At 49.7% G+C, this 23,295-nt stretch overlaps 1 protein-coding gene across 1 annotated transcript in view; it reads right to left on the reverse strand.

Moving 5' to 3' along the window:
• MED12 (mediator complex subunit 12) overlaps positions 1 to 23,295 on the reverse strand; it is a 73,205-nt gene that overhangs the window by 45,911 nt on the left and 3,999 nt on the right. Inside the window, 20 exon segments of the mRNA XM_065410898.1 lie at positions 5,361 to 5,481; positions 5,799 to 5,943; positions 9,595 to 9,822; positions 10,360 to 10,491; positions 10,771 to 10,934; positions 11,778 to 11,921; positions 12,090 to 12,208; positions 13,106 to 13,307; positions 13,664 to 13,837; positions 14,817 to 14,897; positions 15,337 to 15,566; positions 15,964 to 16,090; positions 16,586 to 16,717; positions 17,819 to 17,955; positions 18,312 to 18,411; positions 18,802 to 18,948; positions 20,392 to 20,646; positions 21,194 to 21,304; positions 21,497 to 21,672; positions 22,952 to 23,111. Of these exon segments, the coding sequence (XP_065266970.1) occupies positions 5,361 to 5,481; positions 5,799 to 5,943; positions 9,595 to 9,822; positions 10,360 to 10,491; positions 10,771 to 10,934; positions 11,778 to 11,921; positions 12,090 to 12,208; positions 13,106 to 13,307; positions 13,664 to 13,837; positions 14,817 to 14,897; positions 15,337 to 15,566; positions 15,964 to 16,090; positions 16,586 to 16,717; positions 17,819 to 17,955; positions 18,312 to 18,411; positions 18,802 to 18,948; positions 20,392 to 20,646; positions 21,194 to 21,304; positions 21,497 to 21,672; positions 22,952 to 23,111 (3,085 nt within the window).

The raw sequence follows: 23,295 nt of genomic DNA on the forward strand, positions 1-23,295 counted from the left end.
ATATAGCTTTTTTAAGATGGGGTGACCAAAACTGCACACAGTGTTCAAGGTGTGGGCATACCATGGATCTATATAGTGACATTATGATATTTACTCTCTTATTAGCTATCCCATTCCTAACATTCTGTTAGCATTTTTGACCACCACTGCACACTTATGGATGTTTTCATAGAACTAACCAAATTGACTCCAGGATCTCTTTCTTGAGTGATAACAACTAATTTAGATCCCATCATTTTGTATGTATAGCTGGGATTATGTTTTCCTATGTGCATTACTTTGCATTTATCAGCAATGAATTTCATCTGCCATTTTCTTGCCCAGTCACCCTGTTCTGAGAGATCATCTTTGTAACTCTTCGCAATCTGCATTGGACTTAACTACCTTGAGTAATTTTGTATCGTCTGCAAACTTTGCCACTTCATTGTTTACCCCTTCATCAGATCATTTATGAATATGTTGAACAGCACTGGTCCCAGTACAGATCCCTGCAGGGCACCATTATTTACCTCTCTCCATTCTGAAAACTGCTCATTTATTCATACCCTTCATTTCTGGTCTTCTAACCAATTACATGAGAGGACTTTCCCTCTTACCCCATGACTGCTTACTTTGCTTCAGAGCCTTTGGTGAGGGACCTTGTCAAAAGCTTTCTGAAAACCCAACTACACTGTGCACTGCATCACCCTCGTCCACATGTATGCTGACCCCCTCAAAGAATTCTAACAGACTGGTGAGGCATAATTTCCCTTCACAAAAGCCATGCTGACTTGCCCCCAAGAAATCCAGTTCATCTGTGTGTCTGATCATTCTCTTCTTCAGTATAGTTTCAACCAATTTGCTTGGGACTGAAGTTAGGCTTACCAGCTCTTAATGACAGGATCGCCTCTGGAGCCTCTTTTAAAAACTGATGTCACATTAGCTATCCTCTTTCAGTCATCTGGTATAGAAGCTGATTTAAGCACTATGTTACGTACCACAGTTAATAGTTCTGCAATTTCATATTTGAGTTTCTTCAGAACTCTTGGGTGAACACCATCTGGCCCTGGTGACTTATCACTGTTTAATTTATCAATTTGTTCTAAAACCTCCTCTATTGTCACCTGAATCTGAGACAAGTTCCTCAGACCTGTCACCTAAAAGGATGGCTCATGGGTGGGAATCTCCCTCACATCCTCTGCAGTGAAGACCAATGCCAAGAATTCATTTAGCTTCTCCACAATGGCCTTGTCTTCCTTGAGTGCTTCTTTAGCACTTCCATCATCCAATGGCCCCACTGATTGTTTGGCAGTCTTCCCGCTTCTATTTTTTTTTTTAAATTTTGCAGTTAGTTTGTGTGTCTTGTACTAGTTGCTTTTCAAATTCTTTTTTGGCCTGCCTAATTACACTTCTACATTTGACTTGCCAGAGTTTATGCTCTTTCCTATTTCCCTCAGTAGAATCTGACTTCCAATTTTTAAAGGATGCCTTTTTGCCTCTAACCACCTCTTTTACTCTCTTATTTAGCCATGGTGGCTTTTTTTGGTCCTCTTACTATTTTTTTAAAATTTGGACTATACATTTAATTTGTGCCTCTATTATGGTGTTTTTAAATAGTTTCCATGCAGCTTGCAGATATTTCTCTCTAGTGATTGTTCTTTTTAATTTCCACATAACTTGCTTCCTCATTTTTTAGTAGTTCCCCTTTTTGAAGTTAAATGCTACTATGGTGGGCTTCTTTGGTATTTTTCCCCCTCCCAAGGTTGTTAAATTTAATTACATTATGGTCGCTATTACTGAACGATTCAGCTATACCAAGGGTAGGCAACCTTTCAGAAGTGGTGTGCCGAGTCTTCATTTATTCACTTTAATTTAAGGTTTCGCGTGCCGGTAATACATTTTAACGTTTTTTTAGGTGTCTCTCTCTAAGTCTATATTATATAACTAAACTATTGTTGTATGTAAAGTAAACAAGGTTTTCAAAATGTTTAAGAAGCTTCATTTAAAATTAAATTAAAATGCTGATCTTACGCCGCCAGCCTGCTCAGCCCGCTGGGTGTGGGGGGGGGGGGGGTTCAGGGCAGAGGGCTGGGTGTTGGGGGGGGGCCTCAAGGTCAGGGCAGAGGGCTGGGGTGTGTGGGGGTGCAGGGCAGAAAGCTGGGTGTGGGGGGTTCAGGGCAGAAGGCTGGGTGTTGGGGGGGGACTCAAGGTCAGGGCAGAGGGCTGGGGTGTGTGGGGGTGCAGGGCAGAAGGCTGGGTGTGGGGGGTTCAGGGCAGAGGGCTGGGGTGTGTGGGGGTGCAGGGCAGAAGGCTGGCTGTGGGGGGGGGTTGAGGGCTGGGTGTTGGGGGGGACTCGAGGTCAGGGCAGAGGGCTGGGGTGTGTGTGGAGGTGCAGGGCACAAGGCTGGGTGGGGGGGTGCAGGGCAGAGGGGTGGGGGGTGCAGGGCAGAAGGCTGGGGTGCTCCCAGCCCCCTGCCCTGAGCGGCTCATGGCAGGGGGCTGGGAGGGATATGACCTGTTCCACCCCCTTCCCCCAGGCCCGTCCCTACCTCTCTCTGCCTGCTCTACGGAGCAGCGAGCATGCTGCGCTCGGCTCTGCTCCTCTGGGAGGAGGAGGGGCCGGAATGCACCACGTTGTGGGAAGAAACAGGGGAGGGGGGAAGCTTGGCTGCCGCAGGACCAAGCTTCTGCCTCCTGCCCCCGCAGGGGAGAGCGGTGGGCGGGGGGGTTGAGTGGGGCGGGGGGCCGGGACCCCCCACCACCACTCTCCCCTGCGGGGGCAGGAGGCAGAAACTTGGTCCTGCGGCAGCCAAGCTTCCCCCCTCCCCCGCTTCTTCCCACAACGTGGCGCTTTCCAGCCTCTCCACCCCTCCTCCTCCTCTCACCGGGCAGGCAGCGTGCCACTCAAAATCGGCTCGCGTGCTGTGTTTGGCACGCGTGCCGTAGGTTGCCGACCCCTGAGCTATACTCACCTATTGGACCAGATCCTGTGTGCTTCACTCATATTGAAAACTGCCTCCCCCTTGTAGGTTCCAGGACTAGCTGCTCCAAGAAGCAGTCATTAATAGTGTCTAGACATTTTATCTCTGCATCCCATCCTGAGGTGACATGTACCCAGTCAATATGGGGATAGTTGAAATCCCCCATTATTATTGAGTTCTCTACTTTTATCGCCTCTCTAATCGACCTGAGCATTTCACAATCACCATCCTGGTCAGCTGGTCGGTAATATATTCCTACTGTTATAATCATATTATTCAAGCAGGGAATTTCTATCCATACAGATTCTACAGTACAGTTTGATTCATTTAAGATTTTTAGTATACTTGGCTCTATGCTTTCTTTCACATGTAGTGCCCCTCCCCCACCAGCACGACCTATTCTGTCATTCCTACATATTTTGTACCCTTGTATTACCGTGTCCTACTGATTATCATCGTTCCAACAAGTTTCTGTGATGCCTATCATTTTAATATTCTCATCTAACACCAGGCACACGAGTTCACCCATCTTATTTAGACTCCAGCAATATATAGTTGTCTGCCTTCACGTGATGTAACTGAATGGAACTCTCTTTATTTGACTATTTCTCTTCAGTTCCTACTTGTACTTTATCTACTTCTATCCTCTCCTCTTTACTAGGATATAGAGAATCCCTGTTAACAGATCCTCCCCTAAAGGCTGTTTCTGTCCCAACTGTGCGCTTCTCCACACCTGACAGCTTTCCCTCAGCCCTTAGTTTAAAAACTCCTCTAAGACCTTTTGAATTTTACATGCCAGCAGTCTGGTTCTGTTTTGGTTTAGGTGGAGCCTATCCTTCCCATCCTCCTTTCCCAAAAGGTTCCCCAGTTAGATTTAATAAAATCTAAAACCAGGCTCCATACACAATCATCTCATCCACGCATTGAGACTCTGCAGTTCTGCCAAACTGACCCTGATGTGGAACTGGAAGCATTTCAGAGAATACTACTATAGAGGTCCTGGACTTTAATCTCTTACCTAGCAGCCTAAATTGGCCTCCAGGACCTCTCTCCTACCTTTCCCTACGTCACTGATACCTACATGTACCACAACCACTGGCTCCTCCCCAACATCGCACATTAGTCTCAAGAGATCTGCAAGCTTCACATCCAGTAGGCAATTCATCATGCTGTTCTCCCAGTATTCATAAACCCAGCTTACTCCTGGGGGAATTCTGCGCCACTGCGCATGTGCAGAATTCATGTCCAGTGTAGCCCCCCCGCGTCTCTCCCATGTGGCTCTGCAGCCCCTCCCCCAGTGCCAGGTTAGGAGGCACAGGATATGGTGGGGGCAGACAGAGTGGGGCACATGCAGCTGCTGGGGGATCAGACTGGGGTTCAGAAGTGCTAGTGGGGAGACAGATTGGGGCGCAGGCTCAGGAGCTAGTGGCATGACAACATTTAACCAGGGCCACATGGGGACGGGGCGGAGGAGGCTGCAGGGCCACATGCGGACGGGGGCAGATGTGCCTGACTGAATGCACGAGGCTAGGGGTCAAACAGGGTCTGCATGGCAGAGGCTCCCCAACTCCATAACTATCCCCCCCCCCTCCAAAAAAACCCTGTTCCATACTTCTCCCACCCACACCCAACAACCTTCCACGTTCACTCCCAGGCTCCTTTCCTCTCTCTCAGCTCCTCCATTACCCCCGACTCCCCCAAGCCTTTGCACTGCTTCTGAGGGGTGCGGGAAATGTTTCTGTATTGTATTTTAAATGAATTACTCAAAGTTCTAATATGCCTAGTAAAGAATCTATTTGTCAAAAAAACATTTCCTGAACCATTTTTTTTTTTTTTTTTTTGGTCTGTATTATTACAGACATACTTGCTGACAGATATTTTGAAATAAATTACCAAAATAATTGAAACTGGCATGATTATAGTGTGTTTTCTTTTGACACACAAAATATGCAGAATTTTAATATTGTGCGCAGAATTTTTTGGCACAGAATTCCCCCAGGAGTACCAACTATCTATATTTCTAATGATCGAATCCCCCATTACTATTACCTGCTTCCTCCTAATAACTGGGGTTCCTTCCCCAAGAGAGGTATCCTCAGTGCAGGAGGCTACCATGACATCATCTGGAAGAAGGGTTACACTCAGATCACCTGTTTAGGGTTTCCTTCCCAAACATAAGAGCCAGTTATTTTCTTTAAATCAAAGGTCCGATTCTTAAAAGGTGGACGCTGAGCATATTCCATGGTCAGGGATTATGTGCAACGTTACTGTGCGCAGGGGCTTCAGGGCCCCAGAGTCCCACTGCTGGGTACTCGGCCCTTTGAGACAGGCACTGCATTGCAGGCAGACCGCTGGAGTGCACCGTGAGCAGCACAGTGTCTCTGGAAGGGACTCACTCACCAGCATTGAGGAGTGAGGGGATGGCTGCACAGCGAATCAGGTCCTCCAACAGCAAGCACTGACGGGCAATGAGAATGGCAACAAAGGTGGCCAAGGAGTCATGGAAGGATAAGTCGCTCACCTGGGAGACAGAAGAGCAGCCAGTGACCATGTCAGTCTCTGCTTCACCCCCTCCAGTTAACACCATATGGTCCTGACTGGGTGCAGGGGGAAGGGCAAGCCCAGCAACCCCATGACCAACCCAGCAAAACCCTACATAAGGGCAGCTCCAATACCAAAAGACAGTTCCCCATCTCCCACCCATGACATCCCTCTCCCTCTGCCATTCCCATCTCCAGCCCCTTGGGGACACTCTCCCATGTCCCGTTCCATCTCCGCCCTGCCCCCTCCAAAGCACCCCCCTCTCCTCAGCCCTGTTATTTAAGCTTTTGCACTTACGTCAACATTGCAGAGGAGGTCGTTGAAGCCACAAGTCCCGTTGTTGGAGGAGCAGCACAAAGCCTTGAGCACGCCCAGCCACTCGGCACTCAGGGATTTGCAGTAACCAGTCAGCTCAGCACATAGGATAGCTATGTCATTGACTCTGTAGAGAGGAGCCATGCGGTCACGAACAGCACTCAACAGCCTAGCCCTTCCCCTCATTCCTAAAGCAGAGCCAGGCTTTGGAGAAGGTGGGGAATTGCTGTATCATTATTTTCTTTTTAAACTTTTTATTAAGGCAAAATTACAATAAAACATTAACATACTACATTGTACATTACTTATTCTGGCTAAGAATAAGCCAGGATAAAGATCCTGGCTCGATGTCTGAAGAGCCCTCCTCCTCTGAGTACGCTACAAAGGGTGACCAAATTTCAAAATACCTATTGTCTTTTGGGTGCTTCTCTTGTGTACTTATGTGATAAAAAAGTCTGTATTTTACTATCCCATAACTCCATAGGAGAAGGGGTCACATTTCTCTAGTAACGTGCAATACAAAGTGTAGCTGCTGACAATGAAAAATAACGTAATTTGTTGGTCTATTTAAAATGTAGATCCTTTGCTGGAGCATTAAACAAGCAGGTTTGGGGAACTCTTAAAAGGTTGCATTTTATTTCTGTATTATTAGGAAAAATGTGTGACTCAGTTTAGCCATTCACTTTGTATTGTGATCTACTAGGACTGAAGGAGTTAATTTCTCCTCTGGGACAGGGGAATAAGAGATAAGTGCTGGTCATCCAGATAAGACTGGGTTGGTGTGTGTGACAGATATGACGGTTTGGAAACATGGAATATTCAGACTCTTTTACTGAGATGTGACAGATTCTATGGACACCTAGAATATTCAATCACTATTGCATCAACTTTATTAATGTTGTATATAGCTTTATGGGTTGGTTAGTTCTTGAATTCCTGACTCAGTCATAGAATCATAGAAATGTGGGACTGGACTAGATGATCTGTCCCTTCCAGTCCTATATTTCTAGGACAGGTCATCTAGTCCAGCCCCAGCACTAAGGCAGGATCGAGTATTATTTAGACCATTCCTGGCAGGTGTTTGTCTAACCGGCTCTTAAAAACCTTTATTAATGGAGATTCCACAACCTCCCTAGGCAACTTGTTCCAGTGCTTAACCACCTTTAGTTAGGAAAGTTTTTCCTAATGACTAACCTAAATCTCCCTTGTCACAATTTAAGCCCATATCTTGCCCTGTCCTCAGTGGTTGAGAACAATTTACCACCCTCCTCTTTATAATCACTTTTGACATACTTGAAGACTTATGTCCCCCCTTCTCAGTCTTCTCTTCTCTAAACTAAACAAATCCAATTGTTTTCAATCTTTCCTCATAGGCCGTGTCATAAACATACAGCTAAGGGTAGCATAACATCCCTCCTTTACCTGTAAGGAGTTAAGAAGCTCAAATAACCCGGTTGGATTAGCCTTGGGGGAGGGAGGAGGCAGGCCATTTTCCAGACTTTTAAACATCTTGGTTGCTCTCCTCTGGACTTTCTCCAATTTGCCCACATCTTTCCCCAACCAAGTGTGGTGCCCAGAACTGGATACAACACTCCAGTGGAGGCCTTATCAGTGCTGAGTAGAGTGGAAGAATTACTTCTCGTGTCTGGCTTACAACATGCCTGCTAATACATCCCAAAATGATGTTTGGTTTTGTTGCAACAGTATTACACTGTTGACTCATATTTAGTTTGAGATCCACAAGTGCAGTACTTTGCATTTGTCCTTATTTAATTTCATCCTATCTATTTCTGACCATTTCTCCAATTTGTCAAGCTCATTTTGAATTCTAATCCTGTCCTTTAAAGCACTTGAAACCCATACCCACCACCCAGCTTGGTATTATCCATAAACTTTATAAGTATCAGAGGGGTAGTCATGTTAGTCTGGATCTGTAAAAAGCGACAAAGAGTCCTGTGGCACCTTATAGACTAACAGACCTATTGGAGCATAAGCTTTCGTGGGTGAATACCCATTTCATCAGACGCAGTGGGTATTCACCCACGAAAGCTTAAACTTTATAAGTGTGCTCTCTACACCATTATCCAAATAATTTATGAAGATATTGAATAGAGCCAGAACCACAACGGATCATTGTGGGGCCTCACTCGATATGCTCTTCCAGCTTGACTATGAACCACTGATAACTACTCTCTGGGAATAGTTTTCCAACCAGTTGTGCACCCACCTTTAGGTTCATCTAGACTATATTTACCTAGTTTGTTTGTGAGAAGATCGTGTGAGACGGTATCAAAAGCCTCACTAAAGTCAATAGGGAAGCTAAAGGGTTTCCTGCATTAACTAAAGTCACTTGGTAGAGAGGGCAGTTATTAACAGTTATTTACACAAATCCTTACTGCAGGTAAAAAGTTTGTGGAAGTTTCACCCCTGGAAAATAACACGGACTGGTCTGACCTGGTTCAATAGGCCTAGCTGACAAAGAAATTGTCTGTATAAAGTGACTGCCATGACCTAGAGAGAGATCACTTACGCTTGATACAAGAACTGACCCAAAACTGTGACCAAGAGAGATAGGCCCTGCAGAGGGCCTGAAGTACTTTAATCCTGTCAGGGTCTCCAGGTGGCAAATGGGTGACAGCTGGTGAGCCAGATGTGTGTATAGGCTGTTTGTTGTTTTTAAAGATAAATAGTACTTTGCTTTATGAAAGCTGCCTGGTTATTGGTTAAACCTGTCACTGCCCCTGAGAGAACAGGGCTGCAGGTGCTGAACTAAAGTCAGATCTGCTGAGATAATCACAGTGAATTGCAGGAGCTTGCAGTCTAAGTCCACAGTCTGGAAGAAGTGGATCGCAGGTTCCCGTCCAAGAAAAGTGATGGCTAGAGGCCCGAGACCTAACTGGGCGTGCCCTCAAAGAGTCAAAAACAACAAGGAGTCCGGTGGCACCTTAAAGACTAACAGATTTATTTGGGCAAAACCGGACTCCTTGTCATATTTGTTGATACAGACTAACACGGCTACCCCCTGATACTCAAAGAGTCAGAGGTGCAGTTAATTCCAGAACTGTTGTGACAGTCTGAATAAACTCTGAAGGACCATTAACATACAAATGGAGTTGCATCAGACAGGCACAATGGAAGACCAACAACTGGATATTAACTTTTAAGAACTAGCAGCCAAGGGAAGCAGAACGTATGGAACATGCATAACAGCAACTTGAAACAAAGAACGGAGGTATCAGCATACAGCGCTAAGACCTCTGCTGCGCAGTGCAGAGGAGAGACTGGAATCCTAGACACTTCCAGGCCAGAGAGGCAGGTAATGCTGCCAGCATGGACAAGCGTATAAGTTGGCTTTTCCACTTTAACCAAAGGACCCTAAAATACCATATTCCAGCTGACTAATATGTGCTGGCTTGTTCTGGGACTCTGCAAAACATCTGATGGTTGTGTGGCTCCTGAGAGCAGCATATCTCCAACAGGGGCCTAAACTAATTTGGACCCGATGGAGGAGCCCTGACGAGAAACGTGTGCTGAAGCCAGTAACCCAGGCTCAGGGTAGGAGGTAGTGGAGGCCTAGGACTAAAGGGGTAACCTCCCAAAGAGGCTGTATGAATGTCAGAGTTATAGTATGCCCTGTGGACACATGACAAGTGGCTACTGGTTCCCTCATCCTCAGATTGTATCTTGCTGCCCCCTCGAGGAGCACAGACACTCCTTCTCCCTACACAAGTGGAGCCACCTGAGAGGGGGTCTCAATAACCCCAGCCCTGCGCCTCACCGGTCTGGGTCATGATGTCCCACACACACGTGCATGAGTGCATTGCACACAAAGCTGTAGCGGTTGGCCGGGTTGTCGTTGAGGCTCTTGCCCAAGTTGGTGTAGGTGAAGTTGTGTGCGGATGGATTCTCGATGGTGTCGATCATGAACTCGGGCTCCCACAGCATGTTAGAATCAGAGGGCTCCACATTGCAGTAGATTGTGTTCTTCACCTTGGAGCAGAAGTCACTGGCAGGGACAGGAAGGGAAGGTTAGGCACTTCTGCAAACATGCTTCCCACTGCCTTTCACAAGCAATGCCGAGGCCCGGGGTAAGAGCCTTCTGCTCCCTCTCCCAGACCTCCCCTGCATCCTCTGCAGTGCAGAGAGCTCCAGCTTTTACATGAAGGCTTAAGGGGCTCATTCAAAAAAGTTCCTCCATGAAGAGCCATGCCTGTTCCTTGTTGGGGAAGCCCCTGGAAAATACCAGAGGGGGTTCAGTGAACTAGCTTGGGGCTGCCACTTCCTCTTGCTCTCAGTGCAGCTCCTGGAAGTGCTCACCAGTCAGCAGCTCAGCCTGCAGGCACCGCAGTAACAGAGATGGCCCCAGGCAACTACCATTCTCTCTGCATGCTCAGCTAGACCTGAGGCAGGGAACCCCCACCGTATGTCCATGAGGAAAGAACACTAGCTGGTGGGGAACAGTGTGTGCAAGATCACAAGCAAAGTTGAGGCCATGGTCCTTCTGAGGGCAGTGCCCATTGCCTCCAACCTGCCTCAAACTCACCTAAAGAGCTCCCCAAATTTACTCTTGAGGTGACTGCAGGAGGTGTATAGGTCGTAGAGGTAGGCCAGGATACAGCGCTCTGCTGAGGAGCCATCGGAGCGGTTCATGCCATGTTTCACCACCCCACACAGACTGTAAAGAGACAAGAAATGCTGCAGCAGCTTGAAAGGAAAGCCTGAAGGAGCATGGCATCAGACACAGGCAGCATCCACCCACTTGAGGGTAGAGCCCCAGACATGGAGACAATGCCCTCGGAGAACAGATCCCTCCCCACGCCCACCCCTCCATGGGACAAAGCTCCAGGCACAGAGACACCTCCTAGGAGGACAGACCCCTGTCCCCCCAACCCACCTGGGACAAAGCCCAGAGATGAGGCTTCCCCTGCCCAAGAGGGGCACAAGGCTCCCTTACCCTTCGAAGACCTGGGCCATCTGGTCTTGGTTCAGGATAAGGCAGGAGTGGTAGTGCCGCAGCACAGCCACGATGCACAAGCACAGGCTGGTGGTGTAGCTGCCAACTAGGTCGGAAGATTTCAACAGCAGCTCTGCCTCCACCACGCTCAGCTCGTTCAGCAACTGCACCCAATGACATAAAAACCCTTCAACAATCCAGACAACTCCACTGCTACAAACCCTGTCGTTGGGGCACCAGTCAGAGGGAGCCTGCTGGCTAGGCACCAATGCATTCAGGAGCCTGAAATCCGGGCGAAGCCTGCCATCCAGGCCCCAGTCAGTTCAGGGGGTCTGCCAGCATTGGGGTGCCAACCAGAAGAAGCCTGCCGGTTGGACACAAGTGTGGGCAGGCTGGCTTCCTAGATATAGCTCTGACCTTTCACTACCAGGACCTGTTCAAAATCCCACTTAGCTCATCCACTAACTGGAGTGTAACAGTTTCAGTTATGCCTCCAACTATAGCAAATTTTCTAAAATATCATCTGGCCTAGTCTGCCACAACCACTAACACAGCTTGTATTGCAGGGTGGCAGGACCTTCTGAGGGAGGAAACCACCCTTGTTGTTGGAAGGGCTGCCATGAACAGAAAAAAAAACGTTCTCGCTCAAGAAAGGCATCACTGCAGCTCAGGGACAAGAACAGTAGCAAGGTCCATTCCAAACAATCCTGAAACCTTTGGAAAAATGACCCTCAAAACCAGAGCCCCAGAGGAGGACTACAGCTTTGTGCCACACACAAGCATACCTCATGGCCACTCCCCCCATGGAACACCAGAGAGTCTAAGGCCAGAAAGCACCATTATGATCATCCAGCAAGACCCAGGCCAGAGACCCTCACTCAGAGATTCCTACATCCAACCCAATAACCTGTGGTTGAGCAAGAGCAGATCCTTCAGAAACACACTTAGTCTGGATTTAACGTAGATAAACCCCACTCCGGTGAAGCACCTCAGACCCCAGGGCTCACCTGGATAGCGAAGTCAATGAGACCACTGATGTTGAGCGAATACTCCATCAGGTCAAAGATGAACTGCACGTGCTGCACCAGAGGCAGATGGTATGACATCCCTAAGGCAAAGCTGGTGATCTGTTCCAAGACATTGCGAGATACCTGCAGGCAGAGAGAGAGGCACAAGGGGGTATCAGCCCCTTGCAAAGCTCCACTTGTCAGATCCAAATTACTCTCCCACTGTCTCCTCTGGAGGCTGCTTTCCATGCTGCAGTGGGGCACATACAGCCAGGGCCCAGATTGGAGACTTCTCATTCCGGAACCCCATACCTGAGAGGTGACCTGGTGCTGATCAAAGTGAGAAAGGTGTTGGAATTTAGCAAAGATATCCTCAGCTGTTGGGAATGCCTCTGGCTTGCTCCTCTTCCTCTTCTGGCCTTCCTCTCCACCTGCCAAAGGCAAGAAATACAGGGAGCCATTACCAGACTACCTTCTTTGGGGCACAGAGCCACCCTACAGACAGCCACATGCATCTTCCAATTCCTCAGCAGGGAGCACGGGTCCACCCAACTGCAGGCAGAGTAACCACTGGAACAATTTACCAAGAGTCACGGTGGATTCTCCATCACGGGTAATTTTTAAATCAAGATCGCATATTTTTCTAAAAGCTCTGCTCTAGGAATTCTTTTGGGGCAGTTCCATGGCCTGTTACACAGGAAGTCAGACTACATGATCACAGTGGTTCATTCCGGCCTTGGAATCTATGACTATGAACCAGGGAGCCTCACGTTCCCCCCATTAGGGCAAAGGGTCTTGGGCCAACTCATAAGCTGTAAGGCCTGCTCTAGAAGGCATCAAATTCAACTCCCAGAGATGGGAATCCCTAGTTAAGAGTGATGGTCAGGGATGGTGAAGTATCTAATCCATCCCAAATGAATTAGCTATTCTCTCCAGGGCTCTGACCAGTCGCAGTTTAACTGCCCCAATGTAGGGGCTTCTCTTGGGAGACTAGCCACTCTCACCGGGACTCAGCCTCAAAATCCCTCAGCTTGGTTTCAAGAGCATCTCATCTCTCCTTTAAAGGAGCATCCTCAACTTAAAAACACTGGTGTCTGCTGTTGTCACAAGGCACCTCTAAGAAGCCCTAGACTGACAGAGATTACAGAAAAGTGGAACAGACCAAATCCCCACCTGGTGTAAATCAATGTTGTTCCATTGGCTTCAGTGCAGCTGTCCTAGTTAACATTTTTCATCGGGTTTCCTGTGTGACAGCACACTGTGTCTAGTCAGTGTCATTGCTTCCCTTGCACACTCAGTTGCCCCTGTGTGCAGGTCTCCCAAGGGACCCAACCAGCTGGAAAGGAACACCTTCCTGGGGCAGGGCGGGCCCAGGCTGCACTAACCTGTCTCTGCTGTGCTCTTCCTGTTTAACACCTTCAGAATGTCTTTGGTTATCTTCTTGATGGTATGTCGGGCATCATCTCGCTGTTTCCCAACCCCAAACAGAACCACCAGCCGCTGGTTACATTCATGACTGCATGACTCTTCCTGGGAGCCAAAGGGAGACAACCGCATTAGCTGCTTTCAGGCTAGATGCCAATCATCTCATCACACATGGGTCTCTAAGAGGAGAGGGAAGGTGCAGCTGGGAGATGACCCTGGGGAATGGAGAAGCAAAAAGCCACCCCAGGCACCCACTCAAAGACAAACTGCCCCCAGCATTCAAGGCACGCATGACCATGCTCCTTTCCCTTTCAGTGCTCAAGCTGCAAGGCGTCAGGCGTCCCATGCTTGGGTAGAGCAGCAGGAAGGAACTGTGCAGGTCTCATGATGGGAGGGTGGCGTGAGCCCAGGTCTGATACCTGGGTGAAAGGGGTGGGGGAAGGTAGGCACAGTTCTCATACCTGAGGGATAGGAAAGTGCGTGGCATACTGGATGTGCCGGGGCTGGTCGTACAGGGATGCTAGTGTTCCTTCTGCAGCCTTTTCCTTTAGCAGAGGCTTTGCTTCCTTCTCAGGGTCTGGTTTCTCAGGGGAAGGGCTGGCCTTAGACTCACAGTGCATTGGAGGAGAGAACATCTAGGGAGAGAAGACAAGATTGCTGTGGTACGTGGCCACACATCAATGGTACTGAAAGCAGCCCACAAGGCTATTCCAGCCCACAGCTGATAAGGAGGGCAAAGCATGGGGACAGCACCCACCCCTCAGGACACTGCTCCCAGCCCAGGTACCAGATCCCCCTCCCCAATCTGCACATGAGTACAGCTTCCTGGTACACCTTGGACTGAGAACAAGCAACAGAAAGTTAGGAATTAGAGGCTATGATTCTGATGACAACACTCCACAAGAGCCAAGATAAAGGCAAAAGGCCCCCTGGGGGGCAGTGCAGCCCCAGACACCACAGGTGTCCAACACACATCTTGAAAGATACAAATGGCTGGAAAAAAGAAATTTCCCGGCGGTTTCAACAGCGATCATTCTTAGCTCTTACTGCGCATCTCCACTCAAAGTGCTCTGCAAACACGAATGAGCGACTCCCACAACAAGCTAAGAAACACACAAACTAAGGCAGAGAGGTCAGGTGACTTGCCCAAGGCTGCAGAGTCACTGGACCACATCTCTTCTCCCAGGTAAGCAAGAGTCTCAATGTCACCATCCTTTCCCCACTTTCACCCTCCATACCCTGCACTGCCTCTCAGTAATGTCCCTCTCACCTCCTGCTCCCTCACCATTCCAAGTGACAAGCAGCTCCTGGGGTGGTGTCAACCCTACAAAGGAGGAAATTCATGGAATGGCACACCTGGTTACACAGCTGGATCCTAGCCTGCCTACATGCTCTGTACCACTCGACTCAAGAGCATTCACAGGCAAGTTGTGTCTACCATACCGCCCCAACCAGCCGCAAGACACGAGCCCTTTTGGCCAGGCCCTTCAATTCCATAGAGGACAGAAGGCACACAGCAGCAAGTTGATGCACCTCCACATTGGCAAGGTGCCCAGCAAAGCACACCTGAGCTACTCACCGAGCACCAGGTAGGAGAGGAAAACAGGAACGTACCGAGAAATCAGTCTTCTCCATGTCATCAAACAGCACGCTGGAGCTATGATCAATATCCATGGACTCCGAGAGGCCGGTGTCCTGGGGCCATAAACAAGGGGCAGCCGTTAATTCTCCACGCTGCACTAGGAAACGCGTACACCTCAGAGTTTCCCCACGGCATTGTCCAGCCTACAGCCCAGGCAGAATGAGCCCCCCTCTAGCAGTGCCTGTGCCAGCCACTGTTAATGCCCCTTTGGTTTTCAAATCCTAGTAGCTCATTACATGCTATCTTATTAGAGCTGGGCTGCACGGCATGAGCGATTGAATCATGGCTCGAGAGCCTTTTCCATGCCACAGGCCCCTTTCAGCAGCTCAGAATTTAACCCTTCACCTTCAGGCTGAAGTTTTATAGGATTAGCCTTGGGGGAGGGAGGAGGCAGGTGGCAAGTGCAGGTACTTTGCAGGGGATGAGTCCGGGACGTAAGGACAATCAGGAAGGAGCACTTGGGAAGGGGCCATGAGAGCCGGTGCTCCTTACCTCCAGCTTGATGCCACTGTTGCCCATCCCCTCCTTTCGGTCATGCTCCTCGGCGGGGTCATCGAAGGGCGAGGGAGGGCGGGGCCCATGCGAGTCCATGGCCAGGTCGCCCCGGGAGATGAGTGTGCACATATAGATGTTGTGAGAGAAGACGTCATGCCGGATCAGCTCACAGAACAGCAGCACCAGGTTGAAGAACTCCACCTTCTCACTTTCATTCGCTGGGTCCGCTGGAGGCACAGCGACAGCACATGAAGGAGCAGGTAGCGCTACCCGAGTCCTCCCTCCAGCACTGCTCTGAGCAGCACTGGCCACCTGCCCGATATCTAACCCAGGGATGTCCTTTGGCAGGGCTAGAGGCCCCTCAACCACCCGGCAGGATTCAAGGCAGGGCTAGGAAACCGCAGTGGGGATCAAGGCCAGAGCACACAGCTGGCAGAGGCAGCAACTAAATGCTTGGGCTCCTCTCCAGTTAGTCTCAGCAGCAGTTACATTTCCTCATCCCTTCCCAATGTCTTGCCCTCCGGGCTGCATCCCCTCCTCTCCAGAGTCCAAGTGAGACTGTTGGGTGTGTCCCGGGCTCAAGGAAGAGGGAAGGCTGGACATTAGCGAGTTCTCGTTACGTACTTAGCACAGGAGCCTGAGTGTCGAGGAACTGCATGAGGACATCCTGGAAGACAGGCGTGCTGGCTGCTGAGAGGGAACCTGAGGAGATGGAGCCTTTCTCATCCACAACTTCAGAGTCCCCACATCTCTGGAGAGAGAGACATGAGTACAGGCTGCTGCCAGGAGGAGAAACTCAGTGTCCCCCACTCCCAAAGACAGACATTGTCTTTGCAGAGAGAACCTCCCTCCATAGGAGAAAGCCAGTCCCCGAAACCTTCCCATAATCCACTATGCACAGCCTCTGAGGAGACCTAGTGCTTCTGTATCTGTGCTCCAGAGAACCCGAGAGACACACAGAGCAGTCCCATACAGTGGGGTGGTCTCTGGCCTACTATGGGTCAAAGTAAATGTTCATGCCAAAGGCACTAGCACCAAGGGGCCTTTGGCATCCAGTACTCAGCTAGCAGGCTTCCGCCCATCAGTTCTGGAGACACCACCTCACTACATAGTTATGGGAGAGCTCTTCTTTGGAGAAGGTCACCCTTGCTTTAACCCCAGCGACCAACCCAGTAACTACTGTTCTCTTTCCAACTATTAGCTGCTGTTCAAAGACTTCCAGGGTCCATCAGGGACAAGGACTCACCTCGGCCTCTATCTCCGCTTGCCGCTTTTCCAGCAGTTTAGCCACAACCATAGCCCTGTGGCGGCCGGAGCGCTTACAGCTCACAGCCCACTCACACAGCAAGGCCACCACTGCGTCATCATCTGGGGAGATCTGTCAGAACACAGGCATGATGGTAAAGCACTGAACCACAGGTTAGAGTTCAACCGCTCCTGTGGGCACAGGCAGTCAGGACACAAAGGAAGGTGATCAGCAGGAAGCCAACCAGCCTGAAATCTGCTCTACTCCTCTCTTCCCAGTACACACAGAACACACACCAAGCCAGAGTCTGAAGCGGGGTTTCCACGCTCCATGCAGACCACACAGTGGGGGAACTCCAGCAGCAGCTGCTAGTCTCCACCACACACCCCTGGGAAATCCCAAAGCAGGGCTTTCTTCACAGAATTCCTCCTTTTCGGGGTCAGGCTGGGGCCAAGCTCACCAAGCACATTACCCCAGCCCTTCAGAGACTGCCCTGGATCCCAGTTTCCTTGTGGGTGCTGATACTGACTGACCTCCAAACCTCTAGTCATTTGGGTCCCAGCTCTCCAGGACATGCTACTTTCCATGCTCAGTTGTGGTAAAAGAGCATGACCTAGCAGCTCCTGGATTCCAAAGAGCAGCCTGTGGCCCTGAATCCATGAGGACAAAAGTCAACTGCCCTTGGAAGCTCCCTGCACAGCCTCCTCCGCCCCCCCCCCCCCCCCCCCGGTATTAGCATGGGTTGTCATTTCCTGGATGGGTTGTTTAACATTTGGTTTTCGTGTATTTATACAGCATGATTTTACAGATCAAAGAACCCACCCCCCATCAAAGGCAATTCCCATTTCACAGAGGTCTGGGGCTGCGCCTCTGCTCAGGACAGTCATTGTCGGCTGTACGGAATGCTACTCAGCAGCACCAGACACCACCTCCCCCGTGCCTGCACAGGCTTCCCCTCCCTCAGAAATACAGGCAGCCCTTACCATAGGCTCTCACAATGCACACCTCACTCTCTCTACATGGGCTCTCTCCCTAACCCAGGGCTGCGTAGACACCCCCTCCAATGGAGTTCCAATGTCTTGTCTGCAATGGGCCACTTTTCATGTGGCACCCAAGTAGCTAGTTCCCTCATGTTGCCAGCTGGACATAAACCTGAAAGAGAACAACCCCCCGACTAGCACCTGCACCCACCACCACCAGCACAGGGCATCACCAGTGTCGCCCATCACCCACCTCATGACTGTCTTTGCTTGGTCCCAGCCCAAATATCCTGTTGTACAGGGAATCCAAAGAGTTGCTGAAGTCAGATCTCTCAAAGCTGTGACTGTCCAGAACTTCCAAAGTGTGCAGAACCCGGCCGATAGTGAATCCTGGAGCAGGACAGGGAAGGAAAGGGGAGTGTGCATAAGCAAGCATTTGGGCAACTGGTATCACAGACCTAGGAACACAGGAGGCAAAGCCCCAAATCTCTGCGAGCTCAGAGCATGGGAGACAGGAGACACAACCTGTGATTGGGGGTGGGCCTGATCCCCACAGGGCTCTGAGCCTGGGAAAGAGCGAGATTCATCTGCATTCTCCTCACTGTGGTCAAACGAGCAGAAATGTGGCCAAGAGACAAGCCAAAGAGAGGATGACTGGACATGGAGCTCGTTAGGGCACTGGTTCAGGCTAACACATCTGATGCTAGGGACAGGGAGAAGAGACTGCAGATCCTGCAGTAAGTTACCTGCAGTGGTTTCCTGGCACTTGTCAAATGACCAGCGGACCTCAACTGCCTGGCCACGCTCCTTTATCTGCTGCTCAATCTCACGGAGCTTCGCCCGAACCTAAAGGCAAAGGAATTCCATAAACACCTGCGAGGGTGGCCAGAATAGACTTGCAGCACAGAGAGCTGCCAGCAGAACCCAGGGAATGCCAGCTGCCCTGCCTGAGGCACAAGGCAAGAGAGACGCCGCCCATCCCCAAGTGGGGCGCTGGATGCCTCAGGCACAAGGGAAGAGATTCTGCCCACCCCCCAGGTCCATGGGTGCCCTGCTTGCAGCACAAAGGGAGGAGAGGCCTCCTGCATCTCTCAGTGCCTCAGCTGCTCAGGCTCAGCAGTGGCAGGAGCACAGCCAGAGGTGCTGTTGCTTAACATGGAGAGATAAGCCTGAATGGACTGGGGTAGGTGCTAACGTCCTGGGCCCCCAACACTCCCTCCTTTGAAAGCTGCTCACCTGCTGGGTGAAGGCCGAGTTTCCCCCGGGCATGGGCAGGTTGGAGGGGGCAATAGGCAGATGGTCCAGTGGAGAGCCAGTCTTTATCCTGCTGTCAGTCAGGGAGTAATGCCAGACCAGAGCACTTGGGCAGCACAGGATGATACTCTGCAGCAGACAGCCAAAGCAGAAGCACTGAGCATCTCCAAGCCTGCCTCCTGGGTCCGAGAGCACCCGGCAGGGCTGTTCCCAGACTGTACAGACACTCCCCAGCCTCAGCCTCACCACACCTATGAATAGGCTCCCATCTGAAAGAGCTTCGAGGCTGGAGAGTGTGCTGGGGTACAGAGGTGCCCTCTCTCCATGCAGGAAGCTACCCAGCATTTACTGCATTGGCTTACTTAGACTAGACACGTTTAGGTAGCCAAGGCCAAAACTCCATGTTGCCTTAGGCTAGTGAGAAGCTGGTGCATGCAGCTCATAAAGACCCACAATAACACTACGTGAATTTCCCCGGCTAGCCCGGCCATCGCAGTTACATTAATGACACAGAGAGGACTCACTAGCAAATAAATCAGAAGCGTGATGGGGGATGCGTGTAGCCCAAATCCTGGAGCCCCAGGGTTTCTTATTCGTTGCTACACAGATTCCATAGTCAGACACCCCACATAATACAGGACAGAGCATTTCACCAAGGGATTCCTGCACCAAGCCCAGGACTTCTGATTCAGTAGGTCAACAAGCGTTGATATAAGAACTCCAAGTGATGGACAATCTACCACATCCCTAGCTAACTTGTTCCAATGGTTAATTTATGCCAGACTTGCAGTTTGAATTTATCAAGATGCAACTTCCAGTCATTGCATCTTGTTCTGCCTTTCTCTGCTAGATGAATGAGTCGTCTGCTATCAGAAATCTTCTCCGCATGCGGGTAGATACTGATAGACCATGATCAAGACACCTTTCTTTTAACATACTTTTCAGTACGCTAAAAAGTCTGACCTCCTTCAGTCACTCACTGCAATGCAGGCTTTCCACTCTTCTAATCACTATGGCTTGTCTCTAAACCGCTTCCAGTTTTTCAACAACCTTTTTAAAGTGCGGGCACCAGAACAGGATACAGCATCCCAGTAATGGACTCACCAATGCTATAGAGAGAGGTAACACCACCTCCCTAGGCCTATATTAAGTCCTATCTTTAAGTCCTTTTCCAAGTCCTGCTTTCCAGAATAAAGTCCCCCATCCTTCAACTGTGACCTACATTCTGCATTCCCAGAGGCAAGACCTTGTATTTTGCCATATTAAACTGCATATTGCGCCCAGGGACCCATCATCATTATTTACCATCTCAACTAGTCTGTGTCATCAACAAACTTTACCAGGAATGATCACTGATAAAAATATTAGAGAGTGTTGGGCCAACAATGGGTGCCTGTGGGATCCAACTAGAAACACTCTCTTGGTGATGATCCCCGCTCTACCAGCCAGCCAGTTTCTAGTAGGTACTGTGCTGATTTTGCATCATACTAATATTTTAACCAGAATGTCTTCTGTTGACCCATCAGAGCTCCAGCCTTCTTCACCACTGATATTAACCCAGCAAAACCCTACCTGTAGAATGCAGCTGAGCCCAAATACCACCGGGCGGTGTTGGGGACAGAGCAGCAAGTCACTGAAGGGACTAGGGGGAGGATTTCCTGCAGCCGGTTGAGGGGCGGGTGTTGACGGGAGGGCAGCTCCTGTCTGTGCGGATAGGATGTGGGGCAGGTGCCCACCCGTGCCGTCCACCTGCATGGCAAGCCTGCGGGTACAGAAGTAGGCCAAGCGCCTGGACAGGTATGCAGACTGCACGAACTCTCCAGAGTACTGTGGGGAAGAAGGAAAAACCATCCCAGTTCCAAGCAACACTAGAGAAGTCCCCAGAGCCAATGCTGTGCAGTTGTGCCTCACGGATAGGGCCACAGCCTCGCCCAGAGCAAAGGCCTAAACAGCAGGGGAACCCTTGGGGAAAATGTCATCACAATGTTGCTTAAGTACCAGTGAGATTCACAGAGCACCATGGGCAACATCTCCCTTGATCTCAATGTACCCAGTCCCTGCCTTCTCAGGAGCTTGGGGGTCTAGTGGAACCAGCCATGGGAGCAGAAGAGAAAAGCCACTTCTATTCAGTTCCATCCAATGAACACACTATTCCCATCAAGAGTCCAGCCGTTACAGGTAAGGCAGGGACAAGGAGCTGGAACAAAGCCCCTTGCAGTAGCAGAAAGCAGTGGGATAAGCAGCATTCCCTTCTGCTAGCTGGTGGCTGATGTGGGGGGAAGGCACGCGGCTGGGAAAACACCCCAGGCTAGTGCAAGGCGGCGTGCGCTCCCCAGAGCCGTGTTGGAGGAGGTAGTTCTCTCCTGAAGCTCACCCGCAGCAGCAGAGGTAAGAGCAGTTTCAACAATTCATCTTCTCCTGGCCGTAGCTTCTCAAAGCATTCAAGCACCCAGGTGAGGAATTCGTGTCTGTCCAGCATCCCGTCCTGGAGACAGACAGACAGACAGGGTGAGAGGACCAAAGGAAGAGCATCCTGGAGCTATTCTACCCCTATTCCTCCTGCTGGGCCACCCAGGGGCTCAGAGATGGAATACATTCTGCAAAAGCAAATTACTTCTGAGCCTTGAGTATCCCTTGCAAACCCCACCCCAGCCAGCAGCTCTCTTCAACACCTCACCTGGAACATGAACATAGCCAGTTTCTCATTGTAGTCCCATTGTTTCAAAGCGTGCTCCACCTCCTGCGGCATGGGCCCAGATGGTGAACCACAACCCTGCCCAGAGAGCTGCCTATAGAACTCAGAAATCTTCTGCAGCTGCTCTGACAGGTACTTGGTGATGATCTGTGTCCACTCTGGAACGAAGAAGACAGTCATCAGTGAGTAGGTAAGCAGGAAGAGGAATGGGAGAGGGCTGATCCAGGCAGGGGGAGGGAGAGTCAAAGAGTTCCTGTGATGGAAGAAAAACCACAAGGAAAGAGATACACCTGTGGGTTCCAGGGAAAGGAGGAGAACAAGGGACATATTCTGAACTGCATTTTAAAGCAGGTCTTTAACACACAAAATACAGGACGGCAGTTCGCTAGAAAGGAAGATTCCTTAAACACCTTTGTTGAAGATCTGGCAAGAGCAAAGGGATGGAGGGAAACAGGAGGGGACAGGGTCAGGACAGCCTGATGTAGCATCCCCATTAGTGATCTGAGAGATGGAGTCAGCAACATGTTCAAGGCCTTGGTCTTAATCTTCAAAGCAATTAATAAAGTATGTCCCAGCTACATTAAGCCCAAATTTCATTCCATGAACTGTCAAGATATTTTGGCTCCTCTGGGATGATTCAGATCACAAAGCCCAGGACAAGGCAGGTGAGAGCTGGGAATAAAGCATGCTTGAAGGGGTTGAGCTGTGGAAAAAACTTCCAGAGATCAGGAGATTAAATAAAACAAAACTCTGTAAACAAACATATTAATCAACCAACCCAATAAAATAAAAAAGCTAGAGTGTAGTCTTTGTCCCAGAAAGAGAGAGGAGCAGAGACTTCATGAAGTCCCTCTTGCTATTTCTTTTACGTGGTAAGTGCTCAGATAATATAGTGATGGGCAGCAGTATAAACTGGGAATGGGGTTGTTCAGGGGAGGAACACACAGGGTGTAAGAAAGAGTCATGAGAGTGAACTGTGAAAGACTATCAGAAAATATTCGTTCTCAGGAAGATGTATTTGTCTGTTGTCCAAGGGAACAGGCTGAAGCCCCATTGCCTGGGATGTAACTAGAAGGATGAAAACAGCAGTCATGATCCAGTAGAAGGAAGCCTGTGCTGCCCCCTCCTGGCTAGAGAGATAAGGTGTGTGAAGTAATATATTTTATTGGGCCAACTTTTGTTGGTGAGCGAGACAAGCTTTTGAGCCAAAGAGAGCTCTTCTTCAGGTCACCTCACCCACCTTGTCTCTCTAACATCCTGGGACGCACCTGGCTACAACTACACTGCATATACCCTCCCGGCTAGGGCAGATGTGGCCAAATAGATCTTTTTCATCCTTAACGACTACTATTCTATCGAGGAGGTGCAAGCACAACAACAGGCAAGGAAGAGAAAACCTGGTAGGGAAAAGGCCAGGACTCCACTCAAGTCACTTACCGATAAAGGGATCAATGACGTGCCGTTTTTTCACCTTAGTTTCTGTGATGGCAGCATAGTAGGCGCAAGTCATTTTGATCAGCCAGGCTGCTCTCATCACTGGAACAGTGTATTTTGCCAAGTAACCAAAGACCTCCTCCTTCTTACTAAAGATGGGTACCTAGAACAGAACAGAAAAAGGGAAAAGCTAGCTTCTGAGGATCCAGAAAGGAATCACCCCGGAGTAACATCCACTACCACCCTTGTGCCTGGACAACCGTGCACAAACTAAGTATCACACAGCTTGCGCCATTCCATCAGGGCAGTTACAACATAAAGAACATTTTCCTGGGTCAGCAGGCAAC

Source organism: Emys orbicularis, chromosome 9, assembly GCF_028017835.1.
Source record: "Emys orbicularis isolate rEmyOrb1 chromosome 9, rEmyOrb1.hap1, whole genome shotgun sequence".
NCBI lineage: Eukaryota > Metazoa > Chordata > Testudines > Emydidae > Emys > Emys orbicularis.